The sequence below is a fragment of the Crocuta crocuta genome, unplaced genomic scaffold (genome assembly GCF_008692635.1).
Source record: "Crocuta crocuta isolate KB4526 unplaced genomic scaffold, BGI_CrCroc_1.0 scaffold343, whole genome shotgun sequence".
NCBI lineage: Eukaryota > Metazoa > Chordata > Mammalia > Carnivora > Hyaenidae > Crocuta > Crocuta crocuta.
In genome coordinates, this window is record NW_027532679.1 from 3115293 (window position 1) to 3139555 (window position 24263).

Here is a 24263-nt window from a genome sequence, read left to right on the forward strand (position 1 = left end):
ATGTTTTGAAACAATGTTTTTAGGCATACTCACAATGATTTCTTTTTCTATTTTAATAGGGCAAAAGAAAAATACACAGTAAGAAAAAAACGGTATTTTCATATGCCATGAATTAAAAACATCAACACTAATCTATTCTTCAGTAATAAAGCAATTGGGTTTTTTCCTTGGTGCAAGCAGGACAGAAAGGAATTACCTGAAATATGTTCCATTATCTACATTACTTAATTTTAGAGTAGATGGTTTAATTTAGAAATATTCTGAAATAACACTTAAAATTCTCCTTAAAACTATACTGATTTAACCCACACAAATCAAAAGCAATTACTACTTAAGTATAAACCAGTTTGGAACCTGTAAAATCAAGGATCAAGAACAGCTTCTCACAAAGAGTACAAGCATTAACTGTATTTTTACCTATAAGCATTTTAAGGAATCTACATGTTCTGATTAAGTGTTCAAAAGCCCCTGCCCCTTATTAATTTCTCTCAGCAACAAATGACCTAAAGATTCCCACTAAAATTTCTTACCTTCCTGGATGTCCAATTTGACTTCAGCGGAAGGTATACATTAAAAATATAAAACTGACTAGCACCCAATGAAATGGAAACTTAATATCTGATCAGTGTTCAAGAATTCCTGAATTTAATAATGAACCAATAAGTCTGACATTCTGGCAACATGCCAGAGAGGTCACATGCAACTTTGTCTAAAAATCTACTCTTCCATCACAAATACTCAAACATGTAAAGTCCCTGGTGTGCTCCTCAGTTACTATGATAAATATTACGGTATATTTTTACTCTTTTAAACCCAAATACTCTATATTAAAGATTTAGGGACTCTAGCAGATCCTGTCTTAGATGCAACATTAAAAAAAAAAAATCAAGGGAGAAGAAAAAAAACAAAAAACAAAAAGACAAAGCAAAGAAAGAAAAACTGAGAGTGGAAGGGCAAAGGAGAGAAAGTAACAGCACAAGAATGCACAGTCAGATCTCTAACCAGCTTACCTGCCTAATCTCACCATCTCTTTAGGAAATAGCAACTGAATATATGGCCACTATGTTTTCTAAACCAAACTAAAAATGTATATACAGAGGCCATGAGAACGTTAATGAGAGAAAAAAGAATATTCACAGACTATTAGAATAGGCACAGTTTTCCAAATTTAATATTTATTATTATCATATACATATTCTTCAGTATAAAAGAGCTAGGAATGTAGTTGCAAAATAGATATACTTAAAGTACTAAAAGTAAATTCTGGCTCTTCAAGATCATATTCCAGAAACAGTCTTGAAAAAGACAGGCATTTCAGAGATTTAATAAACATACTGAAGACACTAAATTATTATTTCAAAATTATACTTTTATATTTACTTCTTTTTAATGACACCTAAATCTGAACTACTAAGATTTTTTTTTTAAGGAAAAAAAAAAAAAAAGTGATGGTATTTAGTTATAGGTAGTCACTTGAATGAATAGTTCCATCATGAACTATTACTTAAGGCCAAGTTCCATATAGTCTGATTAGGCCTCAGGTTTTACTTCTAAAAAATAAAGGTAAAATTCTTGACCTAGCCTATCTAACAGAAATACTGTAGGGCACAAATGAGAAAGAATTCTTAAAACTTGCTTTGCAAATGAAGTGCTACATACATTACCCTTTTAACTTTGATAGAGTTTACAGCTATACTGGCAGGTAAGAACAAAAAGTGAATGTTGAAAAGTTGCAAATATTGTTCTACGTAAAAATAAATACAAACACCCTGCTATCAGAAAATGTAGTTCAAAACATTTTAGCCTAAAAATTTGGATTTTTTTTTCCTGTATATACTGGCATGGAATCCTAATAAAATGTCACAGTTATATTTCAAACACTTTAACTTTTGTTTAAACTTAATATAATAAGCTTCATTATCCCTCAGCAGTAACTTAGATGGCTGGGTCATCTAATGCCCAAATGCAAAATAAACTGTAAAACCTCATACTGGGGAAAAGAATTTCAATAAATAGCCTGAAAAAAAACATACAGAAAATGTGAACAACTTTAGAAATAAATAGACACAGACAACACAGAAAGTGTATCAATACTAATTACAAATGTTTGACCTAGCGTCTGAAAAACAGCTGCACAGCGCTGGCATCAGCAGCAAATGTACTAAAACTGAAAGAGTACAGAGAAGATTATCATGGCCTCTGGGCAGGAATGACATGCAAATTCACGAATCATTCCGTTTTTTACACAGGGCATTTTTAGGGCAGTGAAAGTAGCCTGTATGGTTCAATAACAGTAGATATTATGCATTTCTCAACTACACACCACAGTGAACTCTAATGCAAACAACAGATTTTAGTTAATAATAGTATATCAACATTGGTTTTCAACTGTTAATAAATGTACCACACTAATACAAGATGTTAGTAATAAGAGAAACTGTGTTTGTGTGTCTGTGTGTGCACATGTGTGTGCAATATGGGAGTTAGCACGGCAACCCTGCTACTTCATGTATACTTTTTCTGTGAACCTAAAAGTGCTCTAAAAAATAAAATCTTTTAAGAGAAAAAAAAAGCTAAACTTCAGATAAACAAAATCCCAGCTATATAAATTTAGCACCCTTTCCAAGAGACCCAGGAGACAAAGTGCTACTACCTGCATCTTTCTGGAGAGTCTTCTCTATCTTTCCTCCGGAATTTGCTGATGGTGTCATCAATTGTGCTTCCAATTTTATCACTCAGTTCACCTAATTTATCACTGAATGGAAAAGCACTCTTGTTTTTATCCCACTCTTCATCCCATTTTGATTTGGGTTCAGGATCATATCTTTCACCTATATAAAGCATTAAAAAGAAAGGCAACTCTAAGGACATTAAATTCAAAAGGTATCTATAGTCCTTATTTCTGAAGCTTTTCCTCATAATAAAATAGTTTTCAAAGGAAAACAGAAAGCTCCCACAGTGCTGAATCAACACAATTACAGCAAGGCACAGCATGTAGTGCCAGTCATTAAGTGGCAGGAATGCAGATTCAAAAGCTTTTGTTTATGAAAACTTACACAACCTTAATGCACAGCACAGCATATCAGGAAGTTCTTAAAAGAGTAGAGAAAAACACAAAAACCAACACAGGCTATATAAGCCAAAGAGAAATGGAAATCTTTTTGTTTTTACAAAAGTCACATAATACATTAGATTTCATTCCTGTCTCTTAATGGTTCTTCAATTATTAGAAAAAGTATTGGACACCAATAGTCTCTTAAAAAATACTAACTCTAAGAGACACCCTCTGAATGCTACATATCCCAATATGCTGTAAATATGCTGAAAATAACTGTCAATCTTTAGTGTCAAACTAGAAAAATAACTCCATAGATTTCACGGCATGGGAAACCATATTTTAATTACTGTAAAGAGAAAAGAATATTCTAACTATCCAAAAGTACACAGAGGAGAATCATGAAATATGCTCAAGCAATTCAGAACAGCGATGATCTACTCAAACACCAAGTCCAAACATATGCTGGGACTGGTAAAACCTGGGAAGACTCTGTGTGAATTTAAGAATGAAAATAGATCATGGCAGTGAGCAAAGCCCCCCCCCCGCCCAAAATGTCAAGATTTGTTTTAGTCCTTGACCATGGGGGCCTAACACACAGAGAAGGATTGTAATCACTAAATAGAACCTCTCCATTTCTGTGTCCAAACTCAACTAAAAAGGCAAGAGCAGAAGGTACAGAGAAATCACATGAGGTTAAAAAGAAGAAAACAATGAAAATTAAGGCAGTGCAATGAAAAATAAGAAAATAACCAAAAGGTGCCCGAGCCTTTGTGCTAACCTTTGGTGAACAAGTTCTTATGGCAAAAGAGCTCTTTGGAGATTGAACAAAACCATTTTGCGGAACTGCTTATTAAAACCACAAAGCCAAAATTTTCTCTATGAGGATTTAAAAATATGTCTGCTAGACCTGAAAGTGACCACCAACTTAAAGAGAACACAACAAAATTTTAACCAGATGGCTTTATAAAAATGAGTGGTTTTCTAATAATGTGAATGTACATTTCAATGAAAATGTGATAAACAAGACTCTGAAAAGACAAATTTACAGGAAAAATTAAAGTAGACAAACTAAACTCATTAATGTGATGGACACCCTGCTGAATGAGTACCAAAGATACTGGATTATTGGCAAGACACCCCGTAAGGTCGGAATGGAAAGACATAAAATAGTTAACGTTGATCACTTAAGTCTTTGAATAATATATGTAACATTAAAAATAATTTTACAAGAATGTGATCCAAATACACAGGATGTTCAAATCTCTAATGCAGATGCTGCAATTAGTTCACAGTGACTGAGTCTGAGAACTTACTCAATTTTCTAAATTTATCTAATTACATATTATGCTGGTAAAAAAAAGGTTACAAGCAATAGAAATGAGAAAATGAGTTGCAAATAGCAATTTCTCCTCAAAAAACACAGTACATTTCTCCAGCTACTTTGAAAAAGCTAAAGAATAAAATAGCTACTTAGGCAAATAATCCAAAAACTTCTTATCCCCTAAACAAATAAAAACTCCAAAACATATTTAACATTAAGAGAAATATTTTTGCTTAATTCAAAAATTGACTTTTATGTGATGCTTAGACATAAAAGAATTTTCCTGTTAAAAAGATCCTTTATAGTTAATTAAGTACATACAGTATTTTTCCTTTGAGAACAAGGAAGCAAAGAAGCAAAAGGGAGAAGGTATTATTTTGTAATAATCACAAGGTAAGAAATAGAAAATCTTTACACGATTCCAATGAAGGAGTTCTGAGATCCCAGTATAATCCAAATATAAACCACCTCAGATATGGGTTGGGGGAACTGGGGAGCCCCCACATGTAGCTAAGTACACACAGCACTAGCCGGTCTGTGTATACACAAAATGACCAGGGGATAGTCAGAGCTTAGAGGTGACAGAATGAGTCCGAAGGGACACGTCTGTAACAGAGAGTTCTTATTTCCTGTGCCTGTTTCAAGTACCTAGTGATCTATTTTAGGGAAACTATATTATTACATTAAAAATAAACATGAGTGATCAATGTTCTAGCTGCTCTTAAATGTGTTAAGAACAATAAAGTGATAGGCGTAGGGGAAAAACTGACGGTATTATTAGTCACCTTTTTCTATGTCAAATTGAAGTATTGCTTTATTATGGGAAGAGACTGAGGCAGGACTAACTTAGAGGAAGCTTACCTATTTTTGGCCCAAAGTACAGCTAATTTGGTTTCAAACTAGGAAGATGAAACTCTTTATCAAACTTTATATCTTTATGTTCTAAATGGTGAGGTAGAGAAATCCTTTTTTCTTTTCAAAAATGGTAATTCCAAGAGGGAAGGGTATATGTGTTTTATTCTCTGTATGTCAACTCAAAGTTCGTAGTCACTTAATTAATGATTAATGGTTCAAATCATATTAACAGAAAAGATGATTCCTAATATCCATATAATGGGAGTCAAAATGAGTACTTCATATACTTTAGCATTCTACTTCTGGGGAAAAAAAATGGTATTTTGTTCTTTGGTATTTCAGTGATTCTTAAAATACACCCAGGAAGCTAAACTGATGCCTAGGTGTCAGTTTGTCTTTGATACTCACTGTATCTGAATCCTCCAACACTGTCTGAGGAAACCCCAACATATTTGTCTTTGTTCTTCTTTGCTTTCTTTCGCTCTTCACGAAGCCTGTCGTCATCCTGGGCAAATTCAACCAATTCTTTCACCTTCTGGCGAATATTTATACCTTGATCCTTGCCATGCTCATCTGTGAGGACAGTGAGGGAGAAACAAAACCTTAAGAATTCAGTTAATAAATATCAAACCCTTTAACACAAAAAACAGACATGAAAATTTCCATATAAAAAACCAACTTTAATATTTAAGATTTTTAAAAAGAGACAATGCTACTAAATTTTGTCATTTTCTCATCAGCAAATTCTAAGTCTTGAGATTCAGTTCTGGCTTGTAAGAGCACATAAAGATGAATCAACAAGGACCACACGTGTTGGTGCTATGCACGACCAACGAAAGGTGTAGTAAAAAGCATTACTAATTATGACCATACAAAAAAGACTTCTATCCATAAATGTTTTCTTTTCCTACAGTATTTTTACAACAACAACAACAAAACCACTTTAATATTTTAATGACTAAAATGCACCCAAACACTTCGGTTTCCCCAATACAAGTTTGGATACACTAATTACCAGGATTTAGTGTAGCTGAAAAACTGAATTTTTAAAGTGCTTTCAACTGGGGTACACTACAAAATGAAATGTGGCTTATTCTGTATCCTCGTTCACATTCAAAACACACTCTGGCCTTGCTGCCTTTGCACAGTAAATATTATTTGGTGGGAGGAAAAAAAAAACCCAGCTTCAAACAGATGTGTGTGTTTTGGAGCTCTAACCTTTTCTTCCCATATGATTAAAGCTATTCCTTTATGGACACCACAGGGGACCAGTCTCCAGTGCATATTTTAATATAAACCCGAACACTCATGTTGTGTTGGTTCTGTTGTTATTAGCCAGTCTTTTCTGCAAGTTCTTGTCTTCACTAATTAATACTCTAGGGCCCCACGTCTTGGATTCTGCACTCGTCACACAACTAGCAATAGTCACATTCTAATTAGAGCGGAGAAGCTTCTAAGCTGGTTCAGGTGACTGACAACTCCAACTACTGTTTTAATTTGCTTATAAGGTTTTTCTATTGCTCACCTACAAAGTGGTAATTTTCCAGGGATCGCAAATCATAAATGTGTTCTCTGGCACTTGTAACCACACGCTCTGATCCATTTCTTATGAGGTAAGCTAGAAGCAGCAATGACTGTAAAAATACAAAGCACCAAATGATTTAACAAAATAAATTCTGGTAGAGCTTTGGTAAATGGTTAAAAAAATAATTCCAACATTAGCAAATAAATAATCATTGTGGGGGTAGGGGAGAGGCAGGGAGAGTCTCTTTACCTTACACGGAACTTTAAATACATAGTCTAAAACTTGTATTATAAGTTTGAAATTCCTCTTATAATCAAACATAGTACATAATTACAAACTGTCCATTGGACACCATGTGTCAAAAGATTTAAAAAAATAGTTCTGATGTCAAGAAATACCTGAATGTATGATACAAAAGAACATTAAGCTTTTAGAAAGCTGGCTCAGCTTTCACTTTTCATTTGTGCAGTATGGAACTGTAAATTGTTAGAAACATTAGTTTAAACAGTACAATTATTTGGTAATCATATGATCCTATAGCATTTTCTCCAGATAAAATTAAATCTGGAAGTTAAGGATGTGACTTTTATTTCAAAAACTTGCTGCCAACATATAGTAGGAAAAAAAACATTTAAGGGGTTTCTTTTTGGGGTGATGAAAACGTTCTGGTATTAAGTAGTGGTGACTGACATACACCTTTGTGAATACACTAAAAGCCCCTGAATTAATGCATTTTGAACTTAACCTTTGCTTGGAACAAACCTCACATAAAGAAATACTGACTATTTCATCACAAATATTATACAAGCTGAGGGAATGACAGTGAATGTTTTCAGAAACATCAAAACCACAGAAATAAATACAGCATTGCTCTTCAGTCCTGAAAGCTAAAAGGCTTTCAAAGTCTGAAATATAAATATTATATGCCATTTTGAAAGCACGAAAAAACTTACTCCGATAGCAAGAAAATACAGTGAGTTTGGAAAACAGAGGACTACCTTGCTTTAAAATTCTACATTGTATGATGAAATCAGAACTAAGTAAAAAGAATCTGGTAAAAAAGTACATATTTGGGAATTTAAAATGTTAGAATTTTAATGTTTTGGAATTTCTAATTATGTTTTAAAGTAACATTTTTGGTGCAGTGGTATTAATACTATTATAAATTAAGCAAATTTTTATGTAGAGATGAGAAAACATAATGGACTGTGGTTTTCATTTTAATTACTCATACACTAAATATGCATCCAACTGTAGATTCATTACTTTTGATATGCACAAATACAGGTTTAGCAGGAAAAATCTTAACAATAAAATTAAAATATTTAGGTATTATTTAAACATTTTAGATTCAGAATAGTTGTTTATGGTGACTAGAAAACAACACAAGTAGCAAATCTACTTCTTCCATCTGTTTTAAGAATATTCTATTCTGGGATTTAATGTTCTTCATAACCACTTATGTACATATACCTTAAAATTTTAAGCATTTGTTTTCAACATGTCAAATAATAAAAACTGATGGCCATTACCTTATAAACTCTTCTCCAATTTTTTTTGTTGTCTTTTAACATTCGTGACCAAAGCATGTTCATAAGTTCGGGAAATTGTTCATACATAAATGTAGCCCTGAAAAAAGGAATAATTTTCCTCAAGACTTTGCAATACATTAATTTGGACAGTAGATGGCATGCTTGTTCTAAGTTACTATGTTTTCCCAAAGAGCTTAAAAAATATAAGCTTAATTCAAAAAATTTAGATATGCTTTCATAAAAATATTTTTCTCATAATCTGTGTTAATATCTAGCACGTGTGTAAACCCCACTAATTAATATCTTTTACAAGCCTTTAACAGGATAGTGGTTGAGATGCTCATCAAAAAAAAAATTTTCCTAACTTTATTTCAAGTTATTTTATACACATTTGTCAAAATTTTATGATAAGGTACACAAGTCTCTAGACTTCACTGAAAAATAGTTTTGCTTTTGTGAGCTGATTTTTAAGGGGAAATGGACTGTGCATAGAACTTCCTCCACTGGTATATGAATGATTATGTAGAATTTCTGTCTGGCAGCTAAACTGTTTAAAACTGAAAGCAAATTTCATATTTCTATGTAAAGATAGTTGGATTCTTTCTGCACTGCTGAGTCAAATTATCACTTACTTGGCAATCTCTCCCATGAGTTGCCCAGAAGGTCCCCAAGGATCGTCATTCGTTGCTTCTCGAACCTTAGACTCGATCTCTGAATAATTCATAACCACATTGGTGCTGCAGAGAAAAAAACGCACGCACATACACAAAAAGATTAGCATCAAAACTGAGAAACACATGAAAACTTAATAATGACACTACTGGGTGTCCTAATGAGATACCTCTACAGGGTGGAAAAGAAAACATCTTTTGTGCATAAGCTACTTCGAGGATACTATATAGCACATTTAAGTTATCTTTAAGAAAATTTTACTATCCCATTAGCCTTACAGAAAACAGATGAGAGACTGATTACATTAGAGCTGGCCTAAGTCCAGCAAAAAATGGCTTTGAGTCAAATTAAAAATGAAACTGAACACACTAGAGTCTATTATAAAACTAAGTTGTCAGCTTACTAACCAGATCTAGTTTACATGCACTCGTTTCCTTACAGAATTTCTGTAAATTAATCAGCAAAATTATAGGAGCTAAACATTATTTATATTGCATTTTTTAAAAAGCAATGACAAACCAAAGGCAACATTAAGAATGTTATCACTATGAACATTTAAACTGTAATCCCTTGGTCTCTTTTCACTTATTACATCATACAGGTTCTCTGGGTCACTAGTTACCGTAACACTTACTCTTGATGGCTACATAATATTCCATCAGGAGTCTGTATGATGTATCTTTAACCTTCACTAAGACTTCAGCAGTGGTCAAGAACATGGGTTCTAAGAATCAGAAAGATTTGACTTCAATTACTTTGTGGCTTTTAGCAAAATTATTCTGTCTTTATTTTAGTTTCCTCAAATGCAAAATGGGAGTAAGAAAGAAGATCACCTAAAAGGGTAGCATCTCAAATGATATTAGTACAATGTCTGACACACATAAATTGCTCAATATAGGCCAGCTGTCATTATTATTATGACAGATAATAATCACCTATTAGGAGGACTTAAAAATACTAAGTAATATTTTTATAAGAAAGAACTTTGAGAAGAATCCATTAACAGATAGCAAAATGTTTGGTCACTAAACTAGAATTTCCATACTCACATGGATTTAAGAATTCAAAGACATTCTGAGAAAGAAATACTATGAAAATGTGACAAACTATACTAGTATCCATTTGACACCTAAAGCTCCAATTATTACTGAACAATTGTTATAACAGATGGATGCCTATGAATATGATCATTCTAATCTTTCACTTAAAATCAAGCCTTAGAAGTAGGAAAACTAGAATTTGAGAACAATTACTTCCATACACCCCACTCTTGCTGTACGGTTTTTCAGTTATCAAAAAGTTCTATTTTTTAAAGGAAGGAAGGTATGGTCATAATCTGTATTCAAATCTGTTTCTCAAATATAAGGAAATATAAATTTCAAATTCATTGCAAACCTTTCCCTTTCTTTACGTAAGAAAAAAAGACTAATAAATGGTTTGGGGTCAAATTTGAAAGGGGCCATTACACATATACGATTTGCCTAATCACAGAATTAATTTGGCTTCTAGATTTACATTCAGAATACTGTTCTACTAAGGAAGGATAGTGAAATCCTATTACTTTCTTTCAAATCTTGGAGAAAGCTGCCTCCTAAAATACCAACTAGTTTGATAACCTAACTACAAATTATTTCCCTGGGACATAATTTCCAATGTCTCTTTTAACAATTGAGATTATTAATGAATGAATTTTCCTAAAAACCCAGTAATGATCCTCTTGACAATAATTTTATGTATAAATACAAAGAAGTAATTTTTTTCTAATTTTTTCAACAATGAAAACAAAATAAAATCAAGGCAGTCAATGACAGATTTGCAATTTAAGATGCCATTAAATGATGGATTTCAAAATGCTTTTGTTTATCCCAGTGGCTGAAGAATGCGTGGCTTAGGCAGTTATAAGTGTCAACATGCAGCTGTGGGAATGAACAATAGCAATTAGGATTATAATTCACCCAAGCATTTCATTAGCAAGAATGCACTTAAAATCTGTTTGCATTGTTTAATTTCTAGAGAACAAGATGAAAGGAGTTAATCTCTAGTCCATGCACATGAAATATTTTTACTAGAGCCTTCATAAATGCTGTAGCTTTCAGAACACTACTTTCCTTGTTCAAGCTACAAAAGCCCATGGGTCAAATGAGAAAGGTCCTGTTTCTCTAACCCTTCACAAGATTTTTAGCTGAAGGCTTGTGTGTTTGAGTGCCGTGTGTTTACAGGAAGAGGTGGCAGACAGCCAATAACTTAAGACTCTCCTTGTTTCCTTGGTTGAAAAACAATGGGAACTATGTAAAATGACAATTTACCATTACAACATACTTACAATATAGTTACAAAGTATACAAAGTACCTCCACAAAACAATATGGCAACAATAACAAAAAATAAAGTTAGAATACTTTCATGAAGAGAATCAGGCTCTGTCTTAAAGCCATTTTCTAGTTAAACTGTTAACTTTCAGAAACTGCAAAGAACTCTGAAGATGAGATCCGAGGACTATAAAGAATTCCAAAATAAGGTATTTTTAAGCTGCACCTAATTCAGAAACAAATGTAAACTAAAATAAAACAACATGCCACTGTATAGTTTGGCCTTACTCCAGGTCATTTAAAAATAACTATTTCTAAAAAGGTAGAAATGGCATTTTGATCCTTCCTTTCCCATGTTTTTAGCTGCCCTCAATCCACACCCTACCCATAATTCCAGTGACCTTTTTTAAAAAGGAAAATAACCTCTTCCCTCCCCCCACAAAAAAAAAAATAGTTAAAAAGAAATTACATCCAGATGTGAAAGGAAAAATAGCTAGTTTAATTCTTAAAACTTCCTATGATTTACAAAAATGTGTTAAGAATGGACAATTCAGACACTAGAGGGGGCTCTCTCAACAGTTTTTTAAAACACAAAATTCAGACAAAGGTTTGGGATGTGTTCTGTAAACAAAATTATAGGAAATTACCACAAAATAATAACCAAAGAGTGAACAATAGTAAGAATCTTCTCATGTTCTGAAGATTTTACTTTAAAGCAATAGAGAACCACAGCCTTTTTCAAGGATAAAATCTACAATTAAAATCCTGATTGTTTGCATCAGTTAAGACTTCCCTGCGCATCTACAGTCTTTTTCATGCGTTCACATTTGCTCCTCACAACACTCCAACAGGCACTAGGAGATCCAGTGAGAGTACTTAACTCTGGACAACCCAGCACCACTCACTCATTGGATCTTTAATGCCAAAGGTAAAAGTTACTGCTCTCAACTTCTGTACCCATACTTCAGTGGCCAATGTTCAATTATTCAAGGGTTGACTATTCAATTTGTAAATTATTAGTGCTCATTTGGCTCTCTTTATTCCTCATTTTCTGTTTACTGCACTGCTCACTACTGATAAAATACCAAGTTACTTAATAACAGTTTGGGTACAGGTTTTAGAGGCAAGATTGGTTTAAAGTACAAGCTAACATGGGGCTTTTACTTATAGATGATCAATGCTTCTTATCTGCATTAAGAATAATCAGTAAAATAATTGACAAGAAAAATTTGAATAGTTCTTATTGATAGGTTTTCCTGTCAAAAGTTCAAGAATATACTTTGTTAAAACAAAACATACAGCAAGAGAAAAGGTAAAGCTTAGGTCTTTATAATTCAGTCCTAACTAACAGCAAAGGAATAAAGAAATTGAAACAGACTAATAGTTTTTCCCAGCTTGTCCTTTTAATTTTACTTTCTTTTAAAAAAAAGTCCTATTTTTCATGTTTTCTTCTTTTTGTTTTAAACTTACCATAAAGCCTTCATTCACTGAGATCAAGAAAGTATTTAGCAGTATTTTCCCTGAGACCTTTAAATTTGTGTTTTAATGTATGCATGCACACATACATCCACACTTATAGAGTCCCAAAGGCAGCAAGAAGACAGAGACACAACATTCAAAGGAATGGTTTTAAATAATAGTATTTTTTCTTTATACTTTCTTATATTTTCCAAATTTCCTCCCATGAACTATAACCAAGGGAAAACTATTAAATGCCATTAAAAATAGAAATCAAGTACAGTATCATCATTAGCAACCTTTTAACTTTTCATCAGCTAATAAGCATCATGGTAGCCCACATAAGTATTATTTGTGCTTCCAATGTCTTTTTATCAGGCTAATAAGAGCAGCAAACTAGTAAGCTAAGTATATGTATACATACTAAATAAAATATGTATACCAAGTGCTGTATGTGTAAAACTATAGGGAACAATTTAAGTACCTAATATTACCTTAAAAAGAGTTTTTAAGAAATCCTCTTTTAGGAAAGAATGATTCCTGAATTTTAAAACTTACACTAAAAATTCACCTCTTAATCTCAATGCCACAAAGATTTCAGAAGATACTTTTATGACACCGATAAAAGGATTATGCTTTTTTTAAAGTATCAATCTTTAAATAACTTTTTGAAAATAACAAAACACCCATAAAATAAAGACTAAAAGTTTTCTCAGGTAACAAGTTCTTTTTTTTAATGCTTGTTCCTTTTTTTTTTTTTTTAAATGCTTCTGGAGAAAACATTAGGAAAATAAATAGTTTTAAGAATACTTGCTCTAACAGTTTGTAACAGATCAGTGGATATTCATTTTTCATCAGGGGACCACCTTTACCACATCACCCTTATTTGCAAGCTGAATATTTTATAGGTTCAACACTCATTTTATTTATTTTATTTTTTAATGTTTTATTTATTTCTAGGACAGAGAGAGAGAGAGACAGCGTGAGCAGGAGAGGGTCAGAGAGAGAGGGAGTCACAGACTCTGAAACAGGCTCCAGGCTCTGAGCTGGCAGTCAGCACAGAGCCCGATGCGGGGCCCGAACCCACGAACCACGAGATCATGACCTAAGCGAAAGTTGGACGCTTAACCGACTAAGCCACCCAGGCGCCCCTGTTCAACACTCATTTTAAAACCTAGTACATGGTATTACAATCCTGTGAATAGAATCATATTTAGGATCAACAACCAAGAAGTCTCCTACTTCTAAATTCAACAATACATAACTTTCATTGTTAGCAGAAAATCTGAGGCTGTATAGAAATGGTGTGGAGAGGTGGAAAAACAGATTCACCTACTTGGCTGGATATTTGCTACCAATGGGGGGGGGGGAAGTATTTTTTTTGAGCTGGAAGTAACACACAAAGCAATGAAAAATATCTTTTTTAAAAAAAATTAATGTTCATTTTTGAGAAAGGGAGACAGCATGAGCAGGAAAAGAGCAGAGAGACAGAGAGGGTGACACAGAATCTGAAGCAGGCTGTAGGCTCCAAGCTCCGAGCTGTTACCACAGAGCCGAATGTGGGGCTCAAACTCATGAACCATGAGATCACGACCTGAGCCGCTTAAAGGACTGAGCCACCCAGCTGCCCTGAAAAATGTCCTAACAAAAGCAATGGTTCAGTAGAATTAATATTACTAAAGCAAATATTATCATATTTGATTACATAGTATCTTAGTTATAAAACAGCTACAGTGCTAATATAAGGAATAAACTACAGTGCTCCCTCCACACCAGAAGAAAACTAATATAAGAAACAAATACAGGGGTGCCTGGGTGGCTCGGTCGGTTAAGTATCGGACTTCAGCTCAGGTCATGCATGATCTCACGGTTCGTGGTTTCAAGCCCTGCGTCAGGCTCTGTGCTGACAGTTCGAGCCTGGAGCCTGCTTCAGATTCTGTGCCTCCTTCTCTCTCTCTCTCTCTCTGCCCCTCCCCTGCTGACACTCTGTCTCACTCTGTCCCTCAAAAATAAATAAATGTAAAAAAAATAATAAAAAAAAAAAGAAGAAACAAATACAACACACCTAATGCTGGCCACTTTCTCTCTAGTGCTGCCTTGCTGTCATTAGCAGCAGCGGCCCCTTCTACCAAACAGAAAGAAAATGAGTGAGCAGAGAGGAAAACTATATTTAACAGCAACTCCTTGGTAGAGAAGTTAAATAAACTGACTTGTATCATCACATGACTAGTAAGCAATTGATGTTCAAATTCTGCCGGGTTTTCTAAATGCAAAGCCCATGATCTATTACAGAGAATTAGAAATATCATCTGACCTAAAAGAAAGTTTACTAGTTAATAAATTAAGATGACATCACAAACTGTGCTACTAAAAGAAATGCCGTTAATCTTTAAAGAAATACATTCCCAGTCATGGAAATTACATTTTCTTTGGTTTCAGTAAATATTAAATAATGAACTATCCAATTGGAAAGGAGGAAACCAATGTACTCCTCCCCATCTTAAACACAAATATTCTTAAGAGCAAGATAAAAAAAATAGTTTGAGTAGGGAAAAACTGAAATTGAAAACATCTAAAATCTCAGGCTCTCTTACCCATTCTTCTGCAGTAACAAGATTTCAGAACCTGGTTATTTAAAAAGATACATACCTTATTTCAATCTATATCATAAATACGTGGGATGCTCATGTGCATATTACTTATGACTTCACCTATTTGCACAAAGGACTATGCTGGATTATGTACCTTCTGTTTTCCTCTTTACTTTTCAACAGGGAACATTATAATACTAAGCGCTGAAACAGGAGACTTTCTGCTTTTTAAAATAACCATCAAGAATTTGCACTGAAATACTATGCTTTATGCTTTAGCTATCATAGTAAAAAAAAAATTAACACCAAATAAATATTAAAGAACAGTTTACTGCCAGGTTTTACTGAGGGAGGAGAGGACTTCACTATAGTTTGTTTTAAAACTCCTACTTTTAGCATAATTTTGGATACTGAAAGATCAAGTTAGATACTATAACTGGATACCTAAAACATTTTAAAAATATAGTACAGACAGAAAAACTGCTAAAGTCCAAACAAAAGCTGCCTGCTTACGACATGAAAACCACAGAAAATGTATTAATATTCAAAAACCCCACTTCAATTGTTCCTTCCCCACATGATATGACAATAGAAAAGCACCTCTAGCTGACGTAATTCTAAATGAAATTCTAATTGTTTTAAGATGTAAGAAAATTAAGGTCTATCTACTCTTTTCTAAGCTGAAAGCTATTCTTCCATCATACTACTACCAAATTCTTTGATCCATTCTGATTGATGTTGGCCTTCGATTTCAGTAATAGTAATAGTTTAGTCCAGTATAATCATGAGGCTGGAGAATTGGGAATACAAAATTTAATCACTCAATGTTTTCCTATTACTAAACACTGCTGATTAACATGGTTCATATTCTCAATATTCAAAACTTAAGACTGTGTTCGTGCTATTTACAGATATAGTAGAAAGATAAATTCTATAAAAAATGTTTTAAGTATTTTACGGGGGACAATGGGAAACAAATTAAACACTGAACATATGACTAAGAATAAACCTCTAACATTCATGAATGATTAACAGAAACTCTTTGTTTATCTTCAAAATTATAAAAACAAAAATGTCTGTACAGACTCCTGACCATCTCCCAGATTCGATCAAGAGTTTAAAGTATCCTGTACTTGCTATACATCCCCAACACAGGGAAGTATTTAGATTCGTCAAGTTTTTCTTTCTTAGGTAGGAATCTTATGCACAGCAGAACACTTTTCATAGTTTTTTTTTTTAGTGATTCTGTATGATTTGATTGTGTCATTAATCCAAGGTACTATCAAACCCAATGTTTTCTTCTCTAAATACACTTTGTAAAGCTACCATTTTCTGTTAATCATCATTTTTTCAGGCTCTGCCACATTCACTACCAGTACTAAAGGCCGGCTTTCTTGATTTGTTGTTCACAAAGAAATTAAATTTACAACAGTCCCAGAATTGTAACATAACAAAGCCGAACTGCCCAGTAGATACCAGTGAATGGCTTAGCTAAGTGACCTGTCCCCAGAGATGCAAATCAGATTTGGATCATAATAAAATTATACATTGTTTCCTGTTAACAAACCTAGATCTGTTTTATAAAGTCAAAATTGAACAGAGAAATCTATCAAGAATCTACTACATTTCAGAAAGCAGATGGTTACACAGTAGGAAATGTAATGCAAAAAATATTTAATCTAAGAACTTTCATCAGTGACTGACATTAACCTATTTATCATGTATTTTCTCTTCTAATCTCTAATTACAGATTATTGGTACTCCAAATTATATCATGTAAAGATTTCAAGCTTAAAAACTAGCAATCCAAATACACACAGTTTCAAATTGTGCATTAAATAGTTGGTCTCTTGCTTATGGAAGAGTTTACCTAACATTCCAGGAGAATTTCTAGTATTGATTCAGTATCAGTTCGCATGAGCCCAAACTAACAACTTACATCTAAAATTTCTGAGATCTCTAACAAGTGATATGTTCATCACTTAAGTATAAAGTTGTTCTAAAATGTAATTTAGCAGAAGTAATGTCTTACCTACTCCCCCCCCCAAAAAAAAACCCCAAACCCACAGAAAATCATTAATTTACGGTTTATGTAGAATTCAAGGTCAGGAAAGGTTACACAAAATGAGTAAGTCTTAAAGAAGTCATTAGTTTCTCATGGCAAACTATATACCAGATTAGGATGTATACATAAATTGATCACTAAAAGATAAAAACTTATGGAAGCAATGACTAAAATACCTTTTTATATAGAAAGTCATTAAATGTTTATAGTCCAACATAAAGTCTTCAGGGAAACATTAGAAGCCACACATAATTATTCCAATACTTCAAAAAGTTTAGGAATTGATCCAAACCAAAAAATACTTAAACCAGGATGGTAGTTGGATTTCTGCCACTCAAAGTCTGTCATTTAATTCTTTTTTCCAAAAGTTACCGACCTCTTGATCACTATTAAGTGTGACTTAAACTGGCAATCTTTCAAGGAAATAGTTTAGTAATTTATGTAACAGATGTGCAAAAAAAATTACATGAATGAGATAAGCCAAGAAAAACATCCTGATGTCCACAACTAAATTATGACCTGTGGGAGGAAGAAACTATAAAACGATTTCCCTTTCCTTACAACTTCAGTGGTTAGCAATATGAAATAAAATAACCCGTTTGATAGCAACCCATTTTCAAACATTTAAAATGGGCCCTGACTCCAGGGCTGTTGCAAACGCAAGGCCACCCTAAAGGAAAATACTGCAAATTTATGTATTTTCATAATCTGCTTCATCTTTTATGGCAATTTTGTAGGAAAGCAAAGTAATATGTACATTAACTGACCAATAATTAGAGATTAATAGGGCCTAAATTTTGTCACAGATTCCTGGACAAATCAACCACTCTGTATCTCAAGTTTCCTCATCTGAAAGACAGTTCCCATGTATAACAGAGATTAAATGAAATGGTAAATGTACCATTTAGCACACATGGTTACTTTTCTGCCAGTATTTATTGTTTTTAGTTTGAAGATATTCTTTACATGGCCCCTTAGAGTACACTGACATAATTCTTATTACTTACTCACATCTCATCCATTGTTGCAGAACTTCATAGTTATGGTAACTAGCAGCCCATCTGACCCACAGTGTAGATGTTGAAATGAAGATTTTGAGGACATAGGATATAGGCAAGGTAAAAAAAAAAAAAACAAAAAAAACAAAAAACCCCTCTATTATTAACAAGTGGCCAAAGAGCTGGAAATGAGTATTGCTAAGAGATTATTAACACTAATAATACAATATAATACTAATAATGTAGTATCGCAATAGTAATACTATTAATACAAGCCCTGGCAGAGAACAGCTGCTATTTTATGCTTAATAGAGTTTTTATTTTGAAGTTTACTCTCCTTATTAATCTTGAGGTACAGTTTTATTTTACATAAAGTAGCAATTTCTCCTTTAGTGGTAACTTGACATCACTTGATAAAATTTTTTAAGTCCATTTTTTTGGGTTCACTAAACTCATTGAAACCTACTGATGGAGCTGCATGTCCCAAAGCAAAATTATACCAAAAACAAAGACTTTTAACCTATTATAATATGAAGGGAAATTATCTAGCATTATCAGAAACTGCAGAATTCTGAGTTTTCAAAATGCCAAAAGTAAGGTCATATAATTCACTCCACGAGGTGGCTGGCTGAAGAAAGCATTTTAGAAGGGCCATAATAACTGGTTTCTATATCCTGTTTTCTCTGCAAGAGTACAAATCATTAGACGAAGAAATGTCTGGATGTTCATGGATCTTGATGGTTTATGTAGAAACCCTTCTACTCTCCCTCCAGCACCGGTGCCGTTGCTACCATGAGCTGGGCAACAGATGACAACAGAAAAAAAGCTGTCCCAACCATTGACTAGTCCCATTATGCTAAGAGTTACTTATCTTCCAGAAAAATATTCTGGTGCCAATAAGATTTGGGGAAGGGATGTTCTATGGCTGGCAAAAGAAAAGGTATTTGTTATTTGGTTCAGGAAAGCAGGACAAAAAGTTACTTCTAAAATGTGGCAGCAATGGTACATGGAACAATATAGCAATGAAACAGGCAGAGGCTACAAATTCTTTTCCTTTCACTGCCTTAGAAAAACAGCTCCCACAATACAAATCCGATGAACGTTAACCACTATCAACTATATAAAAACAAACTGGCATGTGGACAAAACCTAGAAAGAAAAAAATAACCATGAAAAACAGCGTGTGGGCAGGGACACATTTGTTTACAATTTTATTTGTACAATGAAAAAAACAATCACTTTTTTTAAAGGAAAGAAAAACAGCATTTGTATATAAAACTTCTCTTCACTTGCTAGGGCAGTATCCCATGGCTGAGCTGATTTAATTTAGCGGAGGATCAGTTTCCACCCTCCTGGCTCAGCAGACTATGTTATATCAGTGCCGTGTGCACAGAGAAAAGGTTTCTGAAGACAGCTCTGGATGGAGGACCAGAGGTAAGGGTGTCAAGTTGCCCTCTACTCTCGGCTAGCTGCAAAAGTGCTGGAGACTATTCCGTAGGAATGCCAGCCCCAACCCAAATCTATTTTCTACTTCCAGCTGATTTTTTCTTTTTTATCATCTATCTCTGTAACTTTAAGGTTTCTATTTTTATTTTCTTCTAAAGCAGTACTCTAGTATTTTGTGAAACATGGTAAGATTTGGGAAATGTTATGAAAAACTAAGACAATTTTATTACTACAGCACTTCTCAGAGACTATATTCTAACATGGTTTAAGAGTCTCAAAGAGGGGACTATATTAAACACTGCTAAAATTTTGGTGATAAACATACCTTCTCCCTGGAGCATTTTCTAAGTATCCCCAAAAAACTCATTTTGGGTTTTTTTTACACTATTTTTAAAAACCGCCCTTCATATTAGACTCCCCAAAATGTCTATACCTTTCATCTTACCATTCTTGTTTTTTGTATCTGTTATTTCTTATTCTTTTTTAATGGATAGCCTTTCCTTTAACCTTTATGTTTTTAAATTCTTATCTGATGACTGGTTTTAGGACTTTCATCTAGCTTTATGTCTCATTTATTTTTAACCTATTAAAAAAGACCTCTTGATTGATCTTTACTATTGATTTCAGTTTCCTATCTTGTTTAAGTTCATCAGTTTTACCTGTTGGGCCCCTTTTTTCCACTGAGTTTTTATTTTTATTTTTTTTAAATTTTTTTAATGTTTTATTTATTTCTGAGAGAGAGAGAGACAGTGTGACCAGGGGAGGCTCAGAGAGAGAGGGAGATACAGATTATGAAACAGTCTCCAGGCTCTGAGCTGTCAGCACAGAGCCCCACATGGGGCTCGAACCCAGAACCGTGAGATCATGACCTGAGCCAAAGTCGGATGCTTAACCGACTGAGCCACCCAGGCGCCCCTCCACTGAGTTTTTAAAAACTTATAAACTTTATTCCAGTCTCTTCAAAGTTCTCTATTTTTAGCTTTAAGCTTTAAGTTCTCAGTCCTTTACATTTTATAACTCATCACTGAATGAACAGAAACAGGACAAAGAACTCAAGAAAAGAGAGGAACTGCCGGTTCTCATAGCCCCTTACTCTCATACTGACTGCAGCTTTTCTGCCCCCTCCCCCTCGCCCAGGGGTGACATTTTTCACAAAGAGCAATGAAACAAGTATATGAGATACTCAAAAAGAGATTAGCTTTATCAAGCCCCAAGGGTGATAAAATTATTCTTCTTTCAGATTACAGCTGCTTTTTAACAATAAAATATTAGTTTTCATGTATTTAAGAAGGAGCAACATTAAGGCAGCTTCACGGTTTCTCACCCTGAAACATGACCTGCAGGGCACATCAAGGCCAGGTAGGCTGCATGCAGGTGCTGGAGGTTTGCAGTCATCGTTTGAGCCTTTTCCCTCAGCGTCTACTTCCCATTAATTTTCAAGACCTGTTTGTGCTGCATTAAAAATACAAAGCACTCATCTCTAGCCTAGGCTCCAACAATAGCCATTTAACAATGTCTCCATTTGGGGTGTATTCTTCCTTTATTCAGCTTCCTAATATTTACTGTTCACCATGTGGTCCAACACAAATTCATCGCCACTTTCTCCAAGTATTTTCCTCTTTGTATTACCAGTGGACAGTACCATCCAGAGTTATGGCTTCAATATTATAATTCATTACTTCCCTCCTCCTATCCAGCATCAAATCATTTCCTGGCCTTTTCTACTCTGTCTCCTTTCCTAAGTGTCTGTAATGTGTCCATCTACTTCTTCCTAGCCACACTGCCACTACCTTAGAGCAGGGTCACAACCATTTCCCACCAAGATTATTGCCAACAATCTTGTAACTAGTGTCTCTGCTTCTCTTATCTCCCACCAGACTAGAGCCAAAGTGAACTCCTGCTGAAATACAAATCCCATGTAAATGAACCCCCATTTTAAATCCAACAAAGGCTTCCTTATTACCTTCAAGATGAAAACCAAATTCTTTACCGTGACAAAAAAGTCCTTCATGTGAGGGATCAGTTTATTCTTTCAGTCCCACCACCATCATTCTCACCTCAAGGCCTTTGCATGAATGTTCCTGTCTGCAAGTCTTCCTACCCACCCAGTCATGTCCCTGGCCTCACTCCACCTTATCATCAGGGTTTAATTTAAATGCCACTTCCTCCAAGAAATCTTCCTTTAACTCTGGGGATCTGCCTATCTGCTCTTCATAGCACCCTGCTCTTTATCCTGAACTAAAACTAGAACCAGTGTATTAGAACAGGCACGTTTGATTTCTTGTCTGTCTCCCGCTCTGGACTGAAAACATCCAGAGGACACAAGTCGTCTCTATTTCTTTTTAATTATTTTAAGTTTATTTATTTTGAGAGAGAGAGAGAGAGCACGAGCAGGGGAGGGGCAGAGAGAGAGACAGACAGTATCCCAAGCAGGCCTATGCTGTCAGTACAGAGCCCGATGTGTGGCTCGATCTCACAAACTGTGAGATCATGGTCTGAGGTGAAATAATGAGTCAGATACTTAACTAATTAAGACACTCAGGCAACCCTGTCTCTCACTTTAAAGATCCCCAGTGCCTGTAACAGGCTTGGTGATAGCATTTATTGAGTAACTAAACAAATAATTAAATAACCTCTTTCCTTTGACTCAAAAAGTTCTGGTGATCAGGACCTACCTGATCTGGCCTCAATCTACCTGCCTAGCCTTTCTTCCCACTGCATTTCATTTCCTTTATGGGTTAACAACTGAAATTTAAACATGCCCTTTCTTACCTCAGTAACTGTTCACTCCCATAATTATCTTTTAGTAAAACTCAAACCTAGTTTTTTAACAAATATGCAAAAGTAAAGTCCTCTTGATTCCTGCCCATAACCTCCCCTTCCTATGGTAAAATAAACATTATAACTTTTATGAATTATATTGTACCCTATATAATAGTATGTATGAATGTATCTTAATTCCCCCTTAAAACATTCTAAGTTTTTAAAAAACAAGTACAGTTGATCCTCCTTATTTGAGGATGCTGTATTTGTGAATTTGCTCACTAAAATGTTTTTGTTAACACTAAAATCAATATTCACAGCACTTTTATGGTCATTTGTGAATATGTGCAGAGCAGTGAAAATTTGCGTCATCTATTGTGCACATTCCCAGGTGAGGTCAAAAAGGCGATGCTCTGCCTTGTTTTAGTTTTCCTGCTATAAACAAGTATCTGTTCCCTGGTCTATGCAATGGCATTATTTTTCACATCTTTGTGCTTTTTGTTGGTGATTTCACTGTTTAATGACCTCCAAGCCTGGTGCTGAAGTGCTGTCTAGAGTTCCTATGTGTAAGAAGGCTGTTAATATGCCTCACAGCAAAAAATACCTATGTCAGATAAGCTTTGTAACAGTGATGTTGGCCCTGTGCTCAGTGTCACTGAATCAACAATATATATGTATTAAGTGAGACATCTTCATACAGAAACAGACATAAAACACGGTTATGCACTGACTGGATCATGAAAATGTGACTAGAGGCCCACAGGAACCTAGCCCAGGAACAATGGTTCAGTGCTTGCTAATTCAGTTTTTGTGGTGACTTTGTAGAACCTATGCACCTCAAATAACAAGAACTGACTACAGCATATATTATGCATTTTTATTTCCCTCTTAGTACCTAACCATGAATGTCTCATATAAAATGGGTATTTAATAACTGACCAGTGAATTCATAAATGAAATCTATAAACTCTTGGTTACGGAGAGGGCAATGGAAGACAAAAAAACAGATTAAGATATGAACAGAGGGGACTAAAATAAACAATCTCTGACCAACAAATATACAAAGAGAATGACGTGAGAAGTATCACCCTCACAAACAATTTTTTAAAAGCTATCATGGTGGGGCACGTGGCTATCTCAGTCAGTCAAGCTTGCAACTGGATCTCATGAGTTCAAGCCCCATGTTGGGTGTGGAGCCTACTTAAAAATAAAGAAAAAAAGAAAAAATGAGGCTATCCTGGAATAATGCTGCAATCTCAGGTCTTCTGAGGCATGCCCAGAAAGATTTCTTCATTTGCTATATCCCCTAAAATTAACTTCCTGGTCCCTAGCAAAGACTTAAAACGTTACGACACGTTGACAGAAGAATTCTGTGTCCACAGAAACATGTGTAAAGCTAAAACATTGAAATCTAAGGCTAAAAAAAATACTTCAAAACCTTTAAATCATTAACTTATGCTCAGTGTCAACTACAGATTTGGGAGTCATCAAGGGTCTCCCTTCCACAGATGCTGTAGTTCTCATAAAAGCAGCCCTCGTTTTGCATGGTGCCCTGTTAACTGAATCAGTACATACTGATACCATGTCTTCACTTTGCACAATCTGTTATTACAGAAGAGTTGTGCAAAGGAGACTGCACAGCAGTAATTCCTGTGTATTCTTTCCAAAGTA

At 34.5% G+C, this 24263-nt stretch overlaps 1 protein-coding gene and 1 non-coding gene across 3 annotated transcripts in view; one reads left to right on the top strand and one right to left on the bottom strand.

Annotated features, from left to right (window-relative positions):
• CLINT1 (clathrin interactor 1) overlaps nt 1-24263 on the bottom strand; it is a 58245-nt gene that overhangs the window by 19467 nt on the left and 14515 nt on the right. For both annotated transcript variants that reach the window (XM_077780738.1, XM_077780737.1), the window contains exons 2-6: nt 8924-9028; nt 8292-8388; nt 6760-6868; nt 5643-5807; nt 2654-2831 (exon numbers count right to left, since the gene is read on the bottom strand). In XM_077780738.1, the coding sequence (XP_077636864.1) occupies nt 2654-2831; nt 5643-5807; nt 6760-6868; nt 8292-8388; nt 8924-9028 (654 nt within the window). The remainder of the gene's footprint in view (nt 1-2653; nt 2832-5642; nt 5808-6759; nt 6869-8291; nt 8389-8923; nt 9029-24263) is intronic.
• LOC144245418 (U6 spliceosomal RNA) lies at nt 2142-2244 on the top strand. The gene has a single exon (XR_013339256.1). It is a non-coding gene; the product is annotated as a U6 spliceosomal RNA (small nuclear RNA).